The sequence below is a fragment of the Dermacentor silvarum genome, chromosome 1, assembly GCF_013339745.2.
Source record: "Dermacentor silvarum isolate Dsil-2018 chromosome 1, BIME_Dsil_1.4, whole genome shotgun sequence".
Classification (NCBI taxonomy): domain Eukaryota; kingdom Metazoa; phylum Arthropoda; class Arachnida; order Ixodida; family Ixodidae; genus Dermacentor; species Dermacentor silvarum.
This window is the reverse complement of record NC_051154.1, coordinates 180,952,397-180,974,981: the sequence shown is the minus strand read 5'-3', so window position 1 is coordinate 180,974,981 and position 22,585 is coordinate 180,952,397. Positions and strand designations below refer to the sequence as shown.

At 44.6% G+C, this 22,585-nt stretch overlaps 1 protein-coding gene across 2 annotated transcripts in view; it reads left to right on the top strand.

Moving 5' to 3' along the window:
* The first annotated feature begins 1,707 nt into the window (after window positions 1–1,707).
* Window positions 1,708–22,585, top strand: part of LOC119436483 (heterogeneous nuclear ribonucleoprotein H-like) — a 46,941-nt gene continuing 26,063 nt past the window's right edge. Inside the window, exons 1-5 of one of the 2 annotated variants that reach the window (XM_037703341.2) lie at window positions 1,708–1,835; window positions 2,615–2,720; window positions 3,124–3,279; window positions 12,116–12,259; window positions 12,945–13,083. In XM_037703341.2, coding sequence (XP_037559269.1) covers window positions 2,621–2,720; window positions 3,124–3,279; window positions 12,116–12,259; window positions 12,945–13,083 — 539 coding nt within the window. In that variant the 5' untranslated portion in view covers window positions 1,708–1,835; window positions 2,615–2,620. Of the gene's footprint in view, window positions 1,840–2,614; window positions 2,721–3,123; window positions 3,280–12,115; window positions 12,260–12,944; window positions 13,084–22,585 lie in introns of both variants that reach the window. The other variant, XM_037703340.2, reaches the window with a different exon arrangement.

The window sequence follows — 22,585 nt, the reverse complement described above, 5'->3', positions numbered from 1 at the left end:
AGGCGAAAGAAGACCCCACGCCGCTATTATGAAGGTTCCTCAGCTCACGTGTTTCCATCAGCGAGTGACATGTACCGCCCGAGGTTCTATGAAGTACTTGACACAGTGCTGTCTTCGTTAAACAACAGGTATACCCACCTGATATGTGGCAGCAATTGTGTTCAGAAATTGTTATATATCGTTTAATTTTTATATATGTTATGTCTTATCTTCTCAATAACTCTCCTTTCGTCATGAAAAGATTTCTTGATTCTGTCTATTGTATTCAAACATTTAATAGGCGTTACATGGCTTTTTTCATTAATGTGTATATGTGCAACGTAATGCGCACAAAACACATAATAATTATATCTCCCTAGCGTGATTAACTGAATCCGCTTGTCGCATGGCTCAACCAAGAGACTGGCGGTGCGAGCGGAGTCGGGCTGTAAAACTGAATTGTCTCCTATACTCTGAGGTCTTGCAAATACTCATAAAGCTCGTCACTGCAGTGAACAATCTTGCGAGGTGACACGAAGCTTCCGGCGCAATTGTTATCAAAGGTTATATATATATATATAATATAGATATTATATATATATATAATGGTGTGTGTGTTGTGTGTGTGTGTGGTGTGTGTGTGTGTGTGTGTGTGTGTGTGTGTGTGTGTGTGTGTGGTGCGCGCGCGCGCATACATGGGTGAGGTTCGAAAAGCTGGTCAGCCCCCCCCCCCCCCCCCCCCCCCTGAAAATTAAAACTTTCCGCCTATGCGTCACCAAGATATCTATTTTTCTAATTTTAAAAATTTGGTGCAGCTAAAAAAAAAAAAAAACACCCTGTACATGCACGCGCACGTTCGTGTTGTGCCAGGACACTTCACACTTTGATCGTTGACGGCAGGTTTCAACGGCTTTCATAACGCAGGCCCCACCACACTCGCTGGCATGCACAGGGCATATCTGGCATACATTTCGCGTCAACGGGTCTGCAAGGCCTGCAAAACTGGTCGCTGTGCTACCGTACTAGAGTAAAACGTCACTTTAATATGTGTGCATTGCACAAGATCTTTTTTCCATTTTTAAAATTACAACCTTAAAAAAGCAAGGCAGATGGCGATTATTGTTGTGGGACAAGATAAGTCCAATGCGTGCAATTTTTTTTTTAAGAGTAGTTATTCCAACAAAACGGTATACACGGAAACCATGCATTGCCTGTGAAGCGAGCAGATTCCAGAAAAAAGACGTTATTTTGCAGCAAACTGCGAATTCCACTACACAGTAACTTATTAGCCTATATTTAGCTTATATAGTTAGGCTATACAGCAAATCTATAGCCTTCTTCTTTATATATATATATATATATCTGCTCTGTTTTTTTATAATCGCAAATGCCATGAGGTTGCCGCCCTGCGTCATGGCAGCCATGTTTTAAACATGCAATAGCTCAAAAAAAAATTCGTAGTTTTTTTCCTTGACAAATGAGGCACATAACAGTTCTAAGTACACATTTAACTATCCGGACTATCAAATGCGATTTTGCTGTGCTGCTATATTTAAGCAAGAACATAGCAACGGTAAGCGGTAAATAATTTCCGAATCCACGCCCCAGCGAAAGCTCCTTGAGACATGAACCGATCTTAAAGGCTATGCCTTTGCTGTCTGCATGCGCCGGAAGCGGGTCTTAGATGGGCGTGGTCGTGAATGGTGGCGTCGCAAACGATCGCAGCACTCCTGCCGTTGCCAACTGCTGACTGCCTCGTCAGCGGCTTCCCCTCCTGGCGGTTGGATAGGTCGGTCCTTCCGTGAAGTGCAGCGGTGTTTGCCGTTGTTTTGTGGTTCTTGCCGCCATTGTTCAACGTAGGTGTGTTTTATGTTGTTTTACATGTCGATTTTTCACTTTAACTTGAGATTCAAGCGTGATTTCGGTTAACTATTGCGTGCTGTTTGAAGAGACATTCGAATCTTCAGCCAGCATGCAATGGAGAATGCGTGAAGTGCCGGTATTCGTCGTGTAGGAGCCGGTGATCGTTAAGCCTAGTGCATCTGACTGCACACATGCTCTTGTTCTAAATTCCTCATCAGCTTGCTACAGGTTGGGAGCTTTAGCGTACTGAGCATGATGTGTTGCGTTGTGGTGTTTGTTTTTCGCTGTTGTGTGCTTTACATTGGTGCGTTACTTGGCGCTTCTTTCTGTCACTTCTTTGTTCGTGGTGCGATCGGCTTAAATGGCGATAGCGCGAGAAGCTTTAATCGGCGTTCGCGTGGGTGATATACGTACTTAAGATGAGCACATCTTAGCATGCTTGCATTACGTTGCATACGTGACATATATTTTATCCGGTGAACACGGATGCGTTGTGGTATAACACCTTTTTGACATCACCGGCGATAGTAACACACTCTTTGTTCTGTTGCGCTCGCGGCATCGTTTCGCAGATTGCTTTTGTGTGTTGATGGCTAATTGTCAGCGGCCTTTTAGATTCCATGAAGTTGTGGTATGCTGATCGGGGTTTGTAAGCGCTTTGTATAATCTTAAAAGGAATTAGTGAACTATTCCGTTTCTCACGTGTCGAGCGTACTGCACATAGCTCACCAGGGTTACAATCGTTGTGTAAGAACTTACTGATTTCTTGCAGAACAAAATGACAACTCCTGTGGATGACGAAGGGTTTGTTCTGCGCATTCGGGGCCTGCCGTGGTCAACTACCAAAGAAGAGATATTGAACTTCTTCACATCAAAGGGTGAGCGTTCGTGTTGTAGCTATGTAGCTATGTCGCCTATAAGTCGCCGCGGGTGGCGTCATATCTAAAATTTTGAATAGGTCGAGCGTTGCCTTGACTCCGTGAAGTATTTTGCTTTAATATTTGTCTTCGAAGTTCTAAGGTGTACTTCACAACTATACCGTAATGTAGTGTGTTTTAAAATGAAATTTGAGCAATTTATTTGGGGCTGTGCCATTGCAAAAGGTTCTTGTGGAGTTTTTTTTTTTTTTTTTTCTATAGCTGTGAGGGTGCACTTTCAGTGACCCATTTGATGTCATTAGCATGAAGGCATTTTTTATGTCTACTTTACGCAAGCAGGTTACTGCAGCTTCGAATGTTGTTACATCTTATTTTCGTGGTTCATTGTCTGCTTCTTGTGCAGAGTGCCACATCAAAGGAGGCATCAATGGAGTGCACATGACACTTTCAAGAGAAGGCAGGCCCAGTGGTGAAGCATATATTGAGCTGGAAAGTGAGCAAGACATGGAGATAGGTCTGCAGCGTCACAATGAGCATATTGGTCACAGGTACATTGAAGGTGAGCATACTTTAATTGTTATTTTGGAATTGTGGCTTTATTAACCTTTGTATTGTATTGTAATGCTGGTTCACATATTAAAACAAGCTGATAGATTGCAATAACAGCTCACATTTGTATTGCTCATGATGTGATGCTGGCAGTTGAAAGGTGACTAGTTGTTAAGAGGTCAACAGCGTTGAGGAATCGCGATGTGGAAGGATTCAAACTTTATTCTAAGCCATTTTACACAGGGCACTCGACCTTTAAATCAAGATGTAATTGACTGCACCGCCCACAGAAATAAACTGTTTCACAGTCATGTAGCACTTGAGCAGAGGCAACAGTTGGTGTCAGCCAATGAAGAGCGATATGTTGCAAGTGGACATGCTTGTGCATTGCATGTCTGTGTGTTGGTGGTGTCTGGTAAACATGCCTTATAGCTTCCACTCCTGTGCCACACTAGCAAGGTATACTTGTCATATAGTATGTGTTACCATTTATGGAATGCCGAAAAAAAGCCATAACATTGTTAGCAACATCTTCTGACTCTCGGCTCAAGAATGAATTGGAAATGTAGTTGTTGCATTGGCATTTTTCTCAAAATATCAAACAAAAAATGAGCCAATATTCATAAGGATTGCGTTGCTACAAATGTTTTTTAGTGGCACGAGCAGCAAGTGATACTCTGTTTCTTAAGCAGCGACTTCGGTCGATCACTGACTTCCGGTTTGTGCGAAATTCCAAAAATGTTTCTAAATTCAAAATAAATCATTGAACATAAAAACTACGGAATCGATGGTTGTCCATAATGTTGATATATGTGACGTCAGAGCATAAGTTTAGTTACAAATTGAGTTAGTTAATTCACAGGAATGATTAGAAAATAATTAGAAATTACTAATTGCCTGACACCAATGTGCGTGGTGGCTTCCCACCAATTCCGTTCGCCATGAAAGTAAATAACAAGGATGCTGGGACTGTCGAGTTTCCTATGCCGGGCCTAGTGTGGTGTAGTGAAGTTTACATCAAGAATTCACCAGCATTTTCTTTGTCTCGTACTTCACTTTAATTACACCAAGTTAAACCAAACAATACACCGGGGTATACCGACGCCGAGGTGCGAGTGGTACTAGCAGGCACCTAAGTCAAGGATTAGGGTGTTTCTAATTTTCTTTTTCATTAGTGGCTAAGCAGAGCCTAGCCTTTCGTTGCAAAAGTAGTGTACTGCCTGCTCTGGTTGAACTAAGCAACTCATTCCTCTGCCAGTGCTGCTGCTGTCTCTAGTATTCTGTAAACAGTACATATGTCCATAAGCTTTAAAACAGGAAGATCACATAGAGGTAATAAATGAAACCATAACTAGGCTGATTTCAGAAGCAGCAATTGAAGTGGGAAGTAAGGCACCAAGGCAACCAGTAGGTAAGCTCTCCGAAGGAAGAAAGGACCTAATAAAAAAAAAAAAACGAGAAGCATCAAACTAAAGAGATCAGATAAAATTTGCCGAACACTCCAAGCTGATCAACAAAAAGAAAGTCGGAGATATTCAAAATTATTATGTCTGAAAGACTTGAGGAAGCAGTAAAGAATAGCCGCATCATGAAGTCTGTTGGCGTTTTTCACTGGTCGATCTGGAGCAGGATTTTTTGCTCCACGGCTGCGAATCCGCATTTCACTGGTCGAGCTGGAGCGGGTTCGCGCTTTCCACTGGTCGTTTCGTATCAACTCGCTCCGCGCCGGATCGCTCTCACTTGCTCTGCTGCCGAGGCGCGGATTCGGGCGGAAATAGGACGAGAGGATACGTCACTTCCGCTCGCTGGGAGACGGTGATCTTGGCGGCCATGGAAACATGCAGAGCGGAAGTCGATATTTGTGAGGTGTGTGTGCAGATTTCCTGTACGATCCAGCGCGGAGCATTTTCGCTCTCCGCTGGCAGATTAGGGTTGGTGCATTGCGAGCGCTCGCTCCAGGATTTCGGCGGCTGCTCCAGATCGACCAGTGAAAAACGCCATGTGATAAGAAAACTTTGCATAGGACAGGGCCAGATGTATGCAGTGAAGGTACACAGGGCAATGTCAGCAATTTCATTGATATAGTAAAAGCAGCAGAAGAATTCTATACTGACCTGTACAGTACCCAGAGCAGCCACACAACTTTTATTGGAAGTAGTGAACAGAATACAGAGGCTCCTCCTATAACTAGCGATGCCAACATTATACTAATCCATAAGAAAGGAGATGTTAAAGAATTGAAAAATTATGGGCCCATTAGCAAAGATAATTTCCAATAGAATTGAAGTAACACTTCAATCAACCAGGTAAACAGGCTGGCTTCAGGAAGGGATATTCTACAATGGATCACATCCATGTCACCAATAAGGTAATTGAGAAATCTGTGGAGTACAATCTGCCTCTATATTCATAGATTATGAAAATGCTTTTGATTCAGTAGAGATACCAGCAGTCCTGGAAGCATTTTGTAATGAACAGAAAGCATATGTGAATACAACCTTAGGTTTGCTGCAACATTGTCCTGTTCAGCAACACTGGGGATGAATTGCAACAAATGATTTGAGGACCTTAACTGAGTGAGTGTAACAGTAGGGTTAAATATTAATATGCAGAAGACAAAGGTAATGTTGATGAATAACCTGGCAAGGGAATAAGAATTCATCATCTTCCATCAGCCTCTAAAGTCTGCAAGAGTATGTTTATCTAGGTCAATTACTCAGTGGGGACCCTGATCATGAGAAGAAAACTTACAGAATGGGTTGCAGTGCATATGGCAGGCATTAATTACCAAGTCCTGACTGGGAGCTACCACTGTCGTTGAAAATAAAAATTACAAGTCATTGCATTTACCGGTGCTATATAGGGCAGAAACTTGGTGGTTAACAGATAAGCTCGAGAACAAGTTAAGGATCGCATAAAGGGCGATGGGACGTAAAATGTTAGGCATAACCTTGAGCGGCAAGAAGATAGCGGTGGGGATCATATAGCAAGCAGGGATAGCCAATATTCTAGTTGACATTATGGGGGAAAAAAAATGGATGGGCAGCCCATGTAATGCGTAGGCCAGCTAACTGGTGGACCATTAGAGTTGCAGAATGGGTGCCGAGGGAATGGAAGCGCAGCTGTAGATGGCAGAATATAAGGCTGGGTAATGAGAGAGAGAATAAACTTTTATTCTGAGCAAGCGCAGTCTGTGCCCTAGGTGGGCGGCCTCCTTATTCCAGGTAGGCACGGGTGGAACTTGGAATCGGCTTGCGCCAGGCAGAGCTAACTGGAGTCTGCTGGGAGAGGCCTTCGTCCTACAGTGGGCGTAAAAATAGGCTGCTGTGTACATGGGGGAAAATGGTCATACACCTGTCTATAGCATAAAGGTACACTTGCCCCTTTCATGAACCTTCCACCATTTTGCGGGCTTCCAGGGAACTACCGTAAAAACCCACGTATAATCCTGACCCGCATATAATACAGGTGTTATTTGGGGATAGCAATAACGAAAAAAATTTTCACCCGCATATAATGCGAGCGAGGAAAACCCACAGAAAGCATTGAGAATCTAATCTCGTTAACTCGAACACGCTTAATTCGAACTGATGCTGTTGGCCCGTCAAAGTTATGTGTATTGCTATAGGCCATGGGTTCTCAAAGTGGGTTCCGCGGAACCCGGGGGTTCCGCAGGCCCCTGCACGGGGTTCCGCGAGCCACTGATAAATTTTCCGTGGTCCCGCGCTCGCCAAGTGGCGAAAACGGCGAGCACGAGGTGCGCTTGATCCACAGAACCTCAATTACCTATGCCCGAGTGTCAAAAAGCACACCACAGTGCGTAACGGCAACGCGCGAACTGCGCAATAAATCCGCAAGCAGCTTGTAGCCACCCAATCTCCGAAAACGGGCAGCCATGGGCAGCGCGCCTAAGCTTTCGCACTTGAATCTCGGAGGCTCTAACTTACCACCATGCGCATTTCTCCCATTTGTAGATAGGGTAGGTGCCGATAGCGTACGTGCGCACTGATGTTATACTTCGGAGGAATAAAAAAAAACTGATGCGCGGAGCACCACAAGTGCGCGCCGCAAAAGAGCTAAAACGGCGCTAGCGTCCAAAAACGAAGCGATGCAGTCCTCATTGGTATGGTCCTCAGTGGCAATCGTACGCTATACGTGACTGACAGCAACGCTGGAACTCTTCGTTCCTAATTGTGTCCTCAAAGCCTTTATTCTTGCGTTAATCGCCGCGCGTAACACCGCGTTGGCGGCTAGCCGCGTGCCTTCATAAGTGCGTAATCGCGATCTATGATCGCGTCGATAACCAGCACAGTTTCGTCCGCAGCAGCGGTTGCGGTAAATAGTAGTTTCGTTGTGACGGTGCGCGTGTGGGCTGCGTGCCTTTCGCAGCTGCGTAGTCGCCATCCATGATCGCGTCGATAGCGACCGCGGTTTCGTGCGCACTTGTTGCAGCAAACAGTAGTTTCGTTTTGACTTGGTGAGTGCGTCGGCTATGGCGTCGGCCGCCTGCCTTCTGAACCGCAAGGTCGCCGACCATGATCTCGTCGATAACGGCCGCGGTTTTCTCTGCAGCGGTTGAGGTAAGCAGTAGTTTCGCTTTGACTCAGTGCAAAGCTGTCGAAGATGAAGAGCACCGGCTACATCGCGATGGGCGGGCAATTTGTTGGCGACCAGCTCACTAGCGAAAAAATAATCGGGATGTGCGCGCGGTAGTGAAAAGCGTGTCTCAGATGAAGACGCGCGCCGCGGCCGCGCTGCGAAGGATGTCGCGAGGCCTTCGCCGCTGCTAGCTCAAATAAGTCATGAGATGACGAGAACTTCAGCTTCCGCACTGCTCTTCTTCTTTCTAGGGTTTTACGTGCCAAAACCAGTTCTGACTGTGAGGTACGCCGTAGTGGAGGGCTCCGGATTAATTTTGACCACCTGCGGTTCTTTAACATGCACTACAACGCAAGCACGTACACGGGCAAAAGTTTTTGCAATTCGCCTCCATCGAAATGCGGCTGCCGCAGCCGGGATTCGATCCCGTGACCTCGTGCTCAGCCACGAAACGCCTTTGCTAACTGAGCCACCGCGGCGGGTGCCACACTGCTCTTGTGCAAAATTGAAACAAGATTTGCTAATTCATTCAGTAAATAAAAGCCTGTTGACGTAGTAAGCATTCATTTATTGTTTTCTTGATACCTTGGGTAATTCGACATTCGTTTAATTAGGACATTTTAATTCGGTTAAATGGGGGGGGGGGGGTTCCTTGGCGCTTCATGGAGCTTAGCAGGGTTCCCTGGAACGAACATGCTTGAGAACCCCTGCTATAGGCGAAAACGCCCGGTAATTCGAACGTGAAAGCATTTGCGACGGTTAATTCGAACATACGGCGCACCGACAATGCCCTCAGCAGCACTCCAACTCACGCGGTGGCCTCCGACCGGGATTGCTCCGACACTGCCATAGAGCAAAAGCGTAGGATAGACCCCTCAACGCCACGTGGAGAAAAATAAAACGAAAAAAAAAAACGCTCGGTGGCAATTTCACTCTCAAATAGCAAGGTCGCCGTTTCACCGTCGCGCCGGAACACGCTTGTACGAGCCGACGTCTCTGCCAACTTCCCGACAACAGCAGAAAATGAAACTTCAAAGAAAGGGCTAAGTTGGCGCCGCGCCGATGGGAGCGGCGGCGGGCGCGCGCGGAGCCAGTCGAAGGTGGGGGAGCTACGAGGGAGTTGAGAGGAATGGCGAGGGGAGCCACTGCCACCGAAGCGGCGGCGTTGCCAAGGCCAAATGCACTTATCTGCCGCCGTTGCATCGTTGCAACTGGGATGTCATCCCAGCCGTGAACGCTGCCCCCGGTGACGCCGAAGTGTCGCCCTGCGGCACAATTTCCATTGGCCTCGGCAGCTAAAATAACTTTCCTTTTAAAGGCAGCTGGGTACTACTTTCGCGATCCCGACATAGTCCCGATTCTTAGCGTGGTCAAAATGTCGCCCATTGAAAGCAGCAGCAGCCTACCGACGCCACCGCAAGATGACGCATACTCCACTACGAGTCTTGATGATGATAGTAGTGAGCAAAAACGAACCCGAAACTGCAAATTTTACGCTGAAAACACCTAGGATCCGCATATAATACGAGGCAGAAATTTTACCATTGGTAAAATTTAGAAAAAAAAAACCTCGTGTTATATGCGGGTTTTTACGGTAATTTGCAGTATATGGGTGTGTATGGACAGGCCGAATATATTTCGCAAAACTGGGTACAGCGGGTATGGTTAAGTCCTGATTTAGCAGGTATTCATGTGATCTTATTCACCAGGCACAGGCTCACAACTGCATGCAGGTAGAAGCTGCTGTTCCAACATGCATTACTTCCTGCTTTTTTGTGAAATATGGGAAATTTTCGCTTTTAGTTTGCCTTCTTACTGGCTCAACAGTGTTGCTCAACAGTGTTACACTCGGAAAGGTTGCCTGAGAATGACTGCACAGACACACTTGATGAAAGACGTTACAAAGGGAACATTGCTGTTACCAAACAGGCTGACGTGTGCACATGTGTCGTTTGATAATTGTACACTTGAGTTGGGCAACAATAGGTTTTCGATACATGACCAGTGTTGTGGTGCAGCTGCTTCGGGGATGCTCGTGGGGTTATTTTATCAGAATGGATGCATCAACAAAATAAAAATTTGGAGCAATCTTGGTGGCAGTGAAGCAGGGTTGAAGCAGTCTCATATGCCTGCCACTCGTGTCCCACTGAAGGTGCTTGTACTGTAGATTATAAACTAAGTTGTTACTAAAGTGTACTAAGCAGATAACAATCAAAACGTGCAAGTTTTATAGGTTAACTCTGCAGAGCATTTTAGAGTGGCAATCAACTGTTTACTACATAAAGATTTCGTTGAGCTTAGTAGTCCTTCACCTTGTAATATGCGTGCACTGTCAGCGGAGGCCGCAAAGTATATTCGACGTAAGCACTGGCTGCGGAGGGATCAGTGCTGCGATTTCTGCAGCACCACTGCTAGTAGTTGGCGGAAGACGTGGGAGAGGGGAACACCCGGCCGGCCGTGTGCGGCACGTTGCAAACATGTCGAACAACCGAGTCTCTGGGGGCTGTGGCGGCAAGCACTCCCGACTTCTTACGCTGCCTTGGGGCCGCCGCTGACAGCACGCACATTTCTTGAAAGATCCATTCCTGCATTTATTTCAGGCTGCTGTGATGTGCAAGTACCATCAGTGCGTGCATTAAATGCCCATCCTCTTGTAACTGAACAGAGGTTGATTGCACTTCACTGGCGCCACTTCGCTCACATTATGCAGACTAGAAGAGTCGCAATTTGAAACTGCTTGACGATATTTAGTGACAGACGTTCGTAAAAGCAGACGAAGTTGGCGAGGTCATGTCAATAGTCACTGACCGATAAATCGGACACAATAATTCGGACATGCTCGGTAATTCGGAGAGCTTCGCTGCACCTCCAATGGCCCCGTAGACTTAATGTGTAAAACCGATATTTCGGACAGCCGCCAGCTCTACATTCGATTATTCGGACTCCATTCGTGACTAGCGTACGCGGATTTTGCTGCCATTATCTCCTCTGGCAACCTCGATGAGACATGAAGTATGGCCTCAGAGATAGAGACATTAATTATGGCCTCAGATAGTGCATGTAAAACGGTAATCTCTGAGGCCTTGTCTCGGTCTACAGCACTACACCTCAGATTAAATTACAAATTCTGATCTTGGAGGCTGTGCCTGAATTGTTAGGTTACATCAACATCGGGATCATCACATCCTATTCCTGTATCCCAGCGCATAGCCCGCTTGCTCTCGGCATTCTGTTTGTTAAGTTGGCGTTCCAGACAGCGCTCTGGCTGCAAGAAGTCTTTCTCGTGAAGTTATCGACAGGCCATGTCATGGCACAAACGGTCCCCTCGCAGTCCGACTCCGAATGAGTCTTGAGTCGCAGTCCGAATGACCCTGACTGCAACTGAAGAGCTTGAACTGCCGCCTACTACGAGCTCAAATGCGGACATCATGCTGCGGTGTGCCGAATCCTGCCGCCGTTACATTTGAAGACTTTGCAGACGTCGACAGCGCGGTGTTGTGTCCCGAACTGAACAATGACGAAATAATTGAGCAAGTTCTCCTACCGTAAAACAGTGACTCTAACTCGGATGATGTGCCGTGCGGATCAGACTCGAGCCTTTGCAGTCCTTGCATCAGCGTACAGTGACAACAGAAAACCGGCAGAAATATAGGCATACTTGGTTGCACGTAAGCTGAAGTGTGTGCAGCAACGAATCGACCACTTCTTCCCTACACAGGGGCATTAAACCGTAAATAAAATTCTTTTTGGGGGGGGGGGGGGCACAATCGTGTTTTCGGACACTCGATAGTTCGGACTTATTTACGTTCTCCGTGAAGTCCGAATCATCGGTCATCGACTGTATTTAACGCTGCACACGAAGGGAGGACACACAAACGCAGCTTTGTCAACTCAGTGGCTTGGTTTGTCCTGTGGTTTGGGTGCAGTCAGAATTGACTAGACTAAGCCTTTGAAGAGGCACGGGCAGCATAGTAAAATAAAAATACGCTCTGCCTGCTCATCTCTGCTACTATTTTAGCATGTAGTCATTCCGACAGTCTAAAATATAGAATGGGGCTCTGTAAGGCATTTGAAATTTCAGCCAACCATATATTCAATTTATGCGGCAAGTGGTGGTGCAGCAGAGTTGTCTGAATTGTCACCCGGTGACTGCATATGGCTACAACAGGAATGTGAAGAGAATATTATATTGATTTCCGAGCATATTGTCTGTGAATTGCTAGTAAAATATTTACTTTTGTCGGCAGTGTTTAAATCAAAGCGCAGTGAAATGGATTGGGTCGTGAAGCGCAGTGGAGCACACCAACAGGACTCTCTCAATGATGGCTGCGTCAGGTTGAGAGGCCTGCCCTTTGGTTGCTCGAAAGAAGAAATTGCGCAGTTCTTTTCGGGTAAGTTCTTTCTTTATTAAATGGAATCTTTGCTTGTGAGAACTTTTTCTGTGGCAGTGATTGATTGGCCTGCATCATCACTGGAGAAACTAATAAATGAAGAGACTGGTTATGGAGAAGTAGCAAGAGGAAGCGCTGCTTGTAGTGTGCTTACCTGCACTATTAAAACATAAGCTCCATGAGATGCAGCATTATTGAATGAGCGCAAAGTCGCCAGTTGGGGATCACTGTCTTCAAGAAACCTTTACGCAAAACTCAGGAAGTGCACTTTATGTATTGCATGTCTTGTGAACTGGGCGCATTCCAACGTCATTAGGGATTGGGGTTCTAGTGTGGACAGCAGCAAAAAAAAAAAAGTCTTTTTAATTTGTACGCATCTTGTAGCGATGTAATTACCAGTTACGAGAGAGGAGTGTTCTTTGCATCTAATGGTGAGAACAGTGGCAGCTGATGTGGCATTGCTTGGCTTGTGTTTTTAATGTTTCAAATGCACAAAAAAATGACTGCTGGAAGTTCAGATAGAGCTGTGAGCATTGTTAGGTATATTGCATGGCGGTCTTAAGTAGCTATCTACAGCCGTTTTGTGGTGCATTGGTTTTGTTGATGCGTTAGTGTGCCTCTTTGTGTGCAGCGAAAGCAGAGCGAGTGACAATGTGTTTTTCTCCTATTCTGGGCCTTATTGAAGGGTTGGAGATTGTCCCCAATGGGATTACACTTCCTACCGACTACCAGGGGAGGAGCACGGGGGAAGCTTTTGTGCAGTTTGCCACACGGGATATAGCTGAAAAGGCGATGGGGAAACACAAGGAAAAAATTGGGCACAGGTGGGAACAGAGTGCTACCAGGCGGTCAACTCGTTTGGGCCTCCATTTCTCTCTTCATTTTTCTCGTCTCTGCTGTGCCAATTGTGGTGTGTCTCGTACCATGTTGTTTATCGCTGCTTGTATTTTGGCATATTAGAGCAAATGCACTGATCACTTGTTCCTTCAAAAACTTCACTTTTGAGTGCTGCTTGCGTCGCTTCATCCGTTTTCACTGTACCTGGCAAAGCTGTTGTGAAGTAAAAGCACGCCGCACATGTTCAAAACCTTTTTCCTGGCATGTTTACAAGGCTATGAATGCCACTGCTCTTGACGAATTGAGATTCTGATTTAGAATTTGGTCCAATATAGTTGAAGAGGGAAGTGTTTAACATAATTGCAAAAGGTTGCCAACTGAAATTAATGCAGAATGCAGCCATTCAATTATCTCAATTTGTTGCACAGTTCTCTTACTTCAGTTCCCTCTGCCTTGTTCAGTGTGCATTTGTACACATTGAAAGGATTTTCTTGAATTCAAATTTTCATGCATCCTATCCACTTGTGACATAGTCAAGCAGCACTCAATGATCTGTCATTTTAGTATTGCTTCCTGTTTTAAAACTGATGAGCCTTGGTTAATGCAGCTTTGAGAAACTTTGTTAGTGCCATTATGGCACTGCACCAGCTTTATCTTGATTAGCCTCAATAAGTATTGCTTTCATGAACCATTTTCCTATTTGTATCTCACACGTCAGTGTAATTGTTCTAGCCGATTTTTTGAAATTTTATTGTGTCACCTGCTAAAAAGAAAAAAATGTTTCAGAGTAAGTGTTGCCACGATATTCAGTTTTACTTACACGCTGTACGTTTCACATATAAGACATTACTATGTTCCTAAAACCTAATTATTGATATAGGGATTTCCTAAAACATGGTTATCAGAGCACTAAGAAGCCCCCCCTCCCTCCCACCAGGTTTGAACATATGAAATAGAGAAAATCCTGGTGTGCCCATAGTGTGGTCATGGTCATCTCTGCAGAATATTGTGCCATGATAAGGAAATTCCACGTTAAAGTGCACCAGTTCTTTCACGGTGCAACCACCAGTGCCACTCTTTCAAAAACGTTAATGTATTGCATGTGTACTGTAAAATTTCAGAGGGCAGTAGGCTCTCTGCTGAGGGTTAGAAGGAATGTGAGAGAATGCCTGTGTATGGAGGCAGGTTTGGGCCTGTAACTAGTTCTTCTTTCTTAAAATAATTGTTGGAGATTGCTTCCTGGAGGGGGCCTTGCAGTTTTCTAAGTACCGTAAGATCCCATTGATCTATGTTGTGTTTTACTTGCCATCATACTAGCACATTTCCTGATGCAAAGTCCATAGACCTCTGTGCTCTTGTACATTTTCTTACCGTTCCTGTGAAAAATGTAAAGGGACTCTGCTGCGTAACTTCTGGGGGAGGTGCCCTTTAAACCTATTTAATATGCATGTAGAGTAAGCTTTTGCTTTACCACAGTGTGCATGTTATTAATGCTTAATATTTGTGAATGGCCTTTAAACGTTATTGGCTATATGCCAACTGCTATGAAATTGGTTATGCTATCATAGCTTTCCTAATCTGACTCTGCAGCATCTCGGTAGTGGCTTGTTTGCTTGCTGTTGCTTGCTGATTGTGAATTAAACCAGGTTGGATTATACTGTGCATGTCTGCTGACACACAGTTTTGCAGCCTTATTCCTCTATAATGTTTAAAAGGCTTGGTTAATGCTGAAAAAATTTAATTTTTTGGTTTAAACACCTGGCTGTCTCATAATTTAGACACTTCTGTGCATTGGTTTCAAATGGACAATAGAATCCCATTGATACGTCTTTTAGGAGACAATGAAAAAGAAATGCATCATCTGGGAAAACAAAACTGATACCGTTTGTGGCAGCACTACAAATTAGGCAAGAAGCTACTCACAATAATCTATTTGAAGTCAAATGGAACACAAACTATTGAAAAAACACTAAATGAAGCTTGTTATTCCTGCCTGGTGGTTAGATTCAAAATTGAACTCTTCTTTATGAAGTTGTAGCCATGAATTGCACTAAACAAGGCTGGTCGTTTGTGTTTGCTACTCCGTCGAACGGTCAATAATAATAGCCTCTTTTTGAACACTAGCAACCTTTTCTCGGCTTACGCGAAGCGTGTGTTAACTGCACAACAGTAGCTGATTGTGCCTTCATCTATTCTTCGGGTTCATGGGTTGGCGATGTTGTTGGACAAGCTCAGTGTTTCTGATTACTTGAAACCAACATCAGAGGGTACATATTCACTATATGTGTCGCGGACTCCCTATTTGGCAGACTCATTCGTGTCAGTGTATTGCACATTGATTTTTCTGTCAGTGTTGCACCCTGCTACTACTCACCCTTGGCCTTCCAAATGTTGTAGCCTGCCTATCCAGAAGCAATGCTGCACAATCTCACCAGAGACAGTGTTTCATAGTATAGCGAGGAAATGCATTGCATTGTCAGTAGTGCACCATCAGTTTTTGGATGAACAGCCGGGAAGGAAACGTAACAAGTGGGAAGTTAGACATGACCCTTTGGGAACTAAACAGGACTGTTCTTTGAGAGCGTAAGAGCTGGAACAACGTAACAAACAGGAAAGCATCTCCGAGGTTCTACTGTATTTGAGGGCTGAATTGATAAGATCCAAATCTGTACCTCTCATAATTTGATAACAGTTGTCCCTTCCCCTCTTACTTTTTTTCTTCCCTAGTGCAGTTAAGGCTAAGTGCAATATGGCTTCTTGGTGAAAGTGCCAACTTGGAACTGTTTTATATGTGAAATGGTACAGTACCAAACAATTAACCATGTGTGTAATTATTGTGAAGCTGCTTTAGCATTAAAAATATGTGAAGCATTAAAAATTGCTAGTAAAAAGTCAAGCTGTTAGACAAGGCTGAGTGCAATATGGCTTGGTGAAAATGCTAACTTGGGAACTGTTTTATATGTGAAATAATACAGTACCAAACAATTTACGAAATGTGTAATTATTGTGGAGCTGCTTTAGCATTAAAAATGTGTCGAGCATTAAAAATGATTATTACAAAAAAGTCAAGCTGTTAGACAAGGCTTATAAATTTCTTTTGAGCTAGGCTTAGAATTAAAAGCAGTTGTAATTGCTGTCAAATGAACCCTTGGTTTTGCAGCATTGCTAAATTTAAATTTGTGAAAAGCATAAATCTTTAGGATAAGTGGTGATTAGTGGCAGTGTAGGCATTATGCATGCATGCATAGTTATTTTATGGCCCATGCTCACCACTGATTAGTCAAGCCTAATTTAGCCTAAATTTTTATGGTGCTAATCTGCTGCTTTTACAAAACGTAGTTTACTGTGTGTAAAGAAACTGCTCGACAAAAGTGTAAAATGAGCGTATTGTATTGCATCTACTTCACAATACAGTGGACAAGGAGGTGTGCACAGTGGTGATTTTTTGTGTCATAAGGTTCTGAGTTTTCTCAATGTGCAGACCTGCTTGTCCACAGCCCTTTGTGTGGCATACTTGTTCCTATACTTAATTTTCCCAGCAGCTTTGCAATACCCTGGTTTCACTGGTTTTTTAGTTATGCAGGAGAGTTGATTGTGCAGAAAAGTTTCCTGATTTGTTGGTAACGCATGCTTGAGTAACTGCTGTAATAAGAAAAAAAAATACCTGTCGAATTCCTTTGCATACATTGCATGCAAAAGTAGTTATGAACTGCATAGTGTGTAACTGACCTGAGGTGAAAAGACCAATATCAGCTGAACATAGACCCTTCTCAATAACCTCTACTAAAATACTACTTCCATTTGTCAATTATTTCTAGCACAAATTTGGGATAGCACTAATATGGCTAGTTCTAAATGACTGCTGTACAAGAAATGTTTGAGGTATGCCAGTTCTAGGTTTTTAAAGTTAGGTCATATGCCTGTGAAGTGCTTCCAAAGCAGTATATGTATAGTTCTTGGAACAACCATGGTGTATTATTGAGGCATGGAACTTTACAGCATCAATTGATGCTGTAAAGTTAGCTACATGGATTTAATGGCTTTTGCTCAGCAACTGTTGCAAAGCTGTATAAATGGCAGGGTAACTAAATATAGTAAATGTAGTCTTGTGCTAACCTATTGGTGCTTATCAAAGAATGGCTAGATAACAGCATTCGCCAAAAAGAAAGCAGGCAGAATCTTTAAGGCTGTTGGCTCGCTTATACTTGGTTCAGACAAACAAATTTAGCGACACTTCGAGCAAGTGCACTTCACTTCGCTGATAGTCACATTGGTGCCGCGGTGCTAGACGGCAAAAAAGAAGCGTCATTCGGGATTGATGACAACGAGGATCTATGAAGCCATATGATTGTCAGCATTTACATCTTTATAAACTTCACACACAATTCCTATTTGCAATAAAAAAAGTATAAATGCTATAATCACATTAACTCGTCGAATTGTTTCAAGCCAGTACAAGCAAAGGGCATATCTAAATACACAGTCAAAATGGTGGACTGCGTGGATGATTTGACAGATGCCGAAAATGAACAGTTCAAGCTTGTTTTGACCTCACTGATGTTGTGGAGATGCTCGTAACATTGGAAGTCATAAAAATTGGTCTTAGATTAATGCATACTCTGCTGTGAGCATTTATTTATTCTGAAACACTACTATCGAGACTACACACTTCAGTGCAGCAAAGCAACTTCGTTGAACGCACTCGCTGGCAAGTGTTGCTAAACCTTTCCATCAGACACCCTGCAAATGTCACTAACTTTGCCCCTCTGACCCTGGTATTACACGGCCTTCCTTGTTGCTAGCCTTTGCTTGTTCCTTTATAACCAATCTTCGGTTTACTAAACATGTTTAACACACAAAAAGTATGTGCATCGGCAAGGTAACATTGGTGGTAGCACGTGGACAGACCTGTGTGTGTGCGTGCAAACAAAAAGAGGCATGTGCTCATGGTACATGTCGCTTACCAGTATAAGGCACTGAAGCATCAGCACATCTGAGCATTTTAAGACATTTAGGTGTACTATCTTATGTTGAGTCACCTACTTCAGGAAGAAATAACCATGTCTTAATAATGCAGTGCATTTACGTTACTAGAGCCAGCAGACAGATCAAATGAAATAATTAACGAAGTATGTAAATTTTAGGTTGGTAAGTTGTGCTTGTGTATAAGGCAATCCCTTTTACACAATCCAGCGCAATGGAATGTGTTTCCACTTTAAAATGCTGTTGTGCATGCAGTGTGGGCTGTCGCTGCAGTGTGCTGTCCCGATGGGTGACATACACATGTGCAGGAAGAGCTGAGCATGGAACTTGTGTGTTATGCTAATCCATGAAGAAAAAGAAAAACTGCCCACATTGGCATAGGAGTGACATTGCCTTATAGTGAGCCATTCAAAGGCATCATCTTCAAATGCATTATGTGCAAGTACCCAACATGGTGGCGTAGTCACTATGGCATTTTGCTGCTGTGCAGAAAGCGCCATGTTCAATTCCCAGCCACAGCGGCCGCCACGTTTCAGTGCGAGCGAAATGGGGAAACTCTCAGATAGTCGCAGTTAATCTGGACCCTTCCACTACGGCGTCTCATAGCCCCAGTGTCGCTTTGTGACGTTAAACCCTATAAATCGGTGAATGAGTCACGCAAAACTTGGGCCACTCTGAGCAGCACTGTCCTCTTTTCAATACGTCGTCTCCAACAGTGGAATTAGTGGCAATTCTCCAAGCCACATTTTTTATCTTATGTGCTGCTGCTTGGCTCATGTTTTTGACTGGCTAAAATTTGTCTCTAGAGGTTTTGTGTGTTCAAAGGGTGCATGTCGCAGCATGCTACAATGCACACCAGGTCATCTGTGCCCTCGACAAATGATGGTGTACGTGGCAATCAGAATATTGCCATTTTATTTTACTATGCACAGCCTTTGCATCGAACTTAGTTCTACTAGGCGAAACAAGTGATCGTTACTCTATTGCCATGCTGCGCGCCACTGACACATAGAGCCCAGAGCCAATACACCCTAAAAACAAAAAACACAAGTTGTCCCAATGGTAATTCTGGGAAAAAAAATTCATTATACACTGAAATATGCTAAATCCTATAGTGCCGAATCACTAGTGATTCCCGTGCTAGCAGTAGTTTTGAGATATAGTCCCCACCCCAAACCCTGTAGCATAATGCATTTACTGTATTGTTGGTGATTACAACACATATGCTGGTGCTCGCTGCTGCTGAATCTCTTACATCAGTAGACTTCAGTTAATTTGATCCCGACTGCAGGTTCTGGCTAGTGCATGTGCATTTCTATGAGCCTAAGCATTCCTTATTTCTATCCTAAAACTGCCATTTGCTGGATAATGGGAACCAGTCCGCAGACATGCGCCTGACCCATATGGTGACACCAGAACGACCCCTTTAGTTGCTGCGTCTGTCTTGTGGAGTCTCACACGTGCTCTTGGGACAAAGGAACGACAACACAGTAGTGCAAACAATCAAAAGGGCATTTATTGCTCCTTTCATACACTATTGCACGCTAGCCGAACTACTACACTAATAAGCGCACAACAAATCGAGGAAGTCCGATTCACCGCGACCGGATAGCGAGTGAATATCTTACGCTGATACGCTCACGACAAATCGAGGAAGTTGGACTCGCTGCGACCGGATATCGAGCGAGTATGTTTGCCCGCATGCTAGACGCCATCACCTAGTCGTTCACGTGTACGGTCACGCAAACGGTGGCGGGTTCCTAGCCTCGCGAAGCATGGATTAGCGCAAGTGCGGAACGGCCGCATTGCTCACCGATCCCACGCCGAAGAGGAAGTGCCTTCTTCCTTTTGCGCCCAAGTAAGCCCGCCGTTAGGTGGCATTAGCAGTGCAACACTCTCGCCATCTCGCATAATACGCCGCAACCCACACCGACCCTCGCCGCCGTAAAGCCACGCGTCAAAGCCGGATTATAGGAGACGGGAGCGATGCGGGGAAAACATCAGGGGACGCAACGCGTTAATCGCGCATCCCCGCAGTCTCGGCGGAGCTTAGGAAACAGTGAATGCATTGAACACATGTAATCTTCCTTGAAAAATTTGCCTACCGTATTTGCTCGAATCTAGGCCGACACCGATTGATTCTAAGCCGACCCCCCAAAAGTTTGAAGCCAGAAAAAGAAAACTTGCCTCGAATGTAGGCCGAACAAAAAAGCGAGGACAGCATTTATTAAATTTGAACATGCCGAGCTTATTGTATGTCACCATCGCTTCGCTGCTATCCTCGCGCTATCTTCCTTACTGCTGAAATCTTCAATCAGTGCGTTATATTCAGCACCATCAAGCGCGTTAGAGATGCTGCACTTTTTGAAGGAGCGCACAATCAATGTTCCTGGGTAAAAGCCATCCTCATTGCGGCACACGCAAGAAGCATCTCCCGTGGCCCCCTCCAACGACGTTTTTCTTATCGATGCCAAAGTTCCGCCCGGCTTGAACGTTTGACGATGCCTCTACGGCTAGCACAACTACCGTATTTATTCGATTCTCACGCGCCCTCGATTGTAACGCGCACACGTTTTCCGTGATGGGAAAAAAAGTCCTTTACAGTACCGCGCATCTCATGCTTTCAAACAGAAATACCACTTTCTGTCATTTGGAAAAACAGATTTCCTGCAGATTGCACTGAAAAACAGATTTCCTCAGAATTCACTGAAGTTGCGATGAATAAAAAAAGTCGCAGTTTCGCACGAAAGGCGATGCATTGAATGCGATAGCAAATTAGTAGACTGCTGTACGAAGTAAGGATTGCAGTTTTATCGGTCGTATAAAGTTGCAAACATTCGCTTACTAAATAAATGAACAAGCGCGGTGTCACGTGCACAAGCAAACATGAACGCATCTCGCTCGTTGACCGCGGAAACTGTCAAAACGCTGGAGACAAAGCGCGCCTTCGTGCTAGCATGCCTCTCGCTTCAACAAGGTGAAAAAACGGCGTGCGGCGGACTTTCCCTGTCCCAGATTGCTTTCAAGATAGGGCCAAGGCGATCGAATCGCTGAAGTGGATCGTTGCAGATTACGTCCTGCTTTGGTCCACTGAAATTGTTCCGCATTGCCTTGCTGGCGAAAGTTTGCGCCAGTCCCTCTCGCAAGTTTCGGATTCTCCGAACGCTCGTAATGCGGCCCGATTTGCGTCCGCCTCCGCACACATGATCACTTTCCTTTTAAATGCGACATCATGATGAACTTGGCACTTCATGCTGATAGAGCAGATGCAGAGAATGTGAAGACAGACAGACTTTTGCCTAAGCACGTGTACTGCAGAGCATGGAGGAAGCTACGGCATGCTACGGTAGCTAGGCTAGAGAGTAGCCAGGCTCGACGCATGTGCGAGGCGGCCATTTTGAAATGCCGACGCAGATTTAGGGTCGTGTTAAAAGTGCGCGTTAGATTCGATTAATACAGTATTCGTTAGAAAGCAGCACTATAGTGGCATCGCCCGTTTGGCGCCATTAGATGACGCCACACCGCGCGCCGATGCTGCACCATACCGGTACTACCGTACGGCGATGGTCAAAATGACGACGTTCCTCGTGTACTTCAGTTGGCTACTGGCGCGGCTAGCAGTGGCTCTGCGATACTGACTTTTCTAGATGGCGCTGACTATGCACCATATTTATTGGTTAAAGCTAAAAACTGGCGCGTTTGTAAAAATCCTCGAACTTAAGCCGACCCTATAATTTCGTATATGATTATTTGAAAAAAAACTGTTGGCCTAGATACGAATAAATACGGTATTTCCAGCCCACCCTAAGATGATTTTCAAGCAATGACGGTATCTCACAATGTCCAATTGCATTATTTACCCTATTCTAATGGGCACCTTGTTTTCCAAGGAAATTGGGCCACAAACTGTCTTTGCGGCATTTGTACGCTTTATTGCATAACTTGACTGTGTTGCGGTGAAGCTGACTTTATAAAACTGGCCACCATTCTAAAAAAACTGGTGTGCATTGCATATCTATTTTGGTTCGAAGCTTTGTCATTTCTATGCAAGTTTTTTTTACTTTGAACACATAGAAAGTTGGCGCTGATTCGGAGGTGTTATGCCTTATGAATCAGCAGTGTCTGGAGTCTTTACGGCATCTTGTTTAATTCAAACAGCTGGATAATTCGGTCAGTTTAGTCAGTCCCGTCAGGGTTGAATTGATGCAAGTCGACTGCATTCCTACTGTACTGGCGAAGCAGGTGGTATGTGTGTGTAGTGTGCTTCCATTCACTCGCATTTTTGCTTTTGTGCATTTTGTTAAAATGTGGTTTAATTTTAGTGCATAGATAGGTGGGTGTGGATTTACTGATCACTTGCTTGACATTTCTTGTTGTAGCCGATTCCTGCTATGTTTGTCTTGGTGCACATGTAAGGATTTCTTTGCTGATTGATAAGCATTAGTTGCAAAGGCTTAACCTAAATGAGTAAGGTATGGGCCGGTAGCATCACTGCCCTTATCTAGT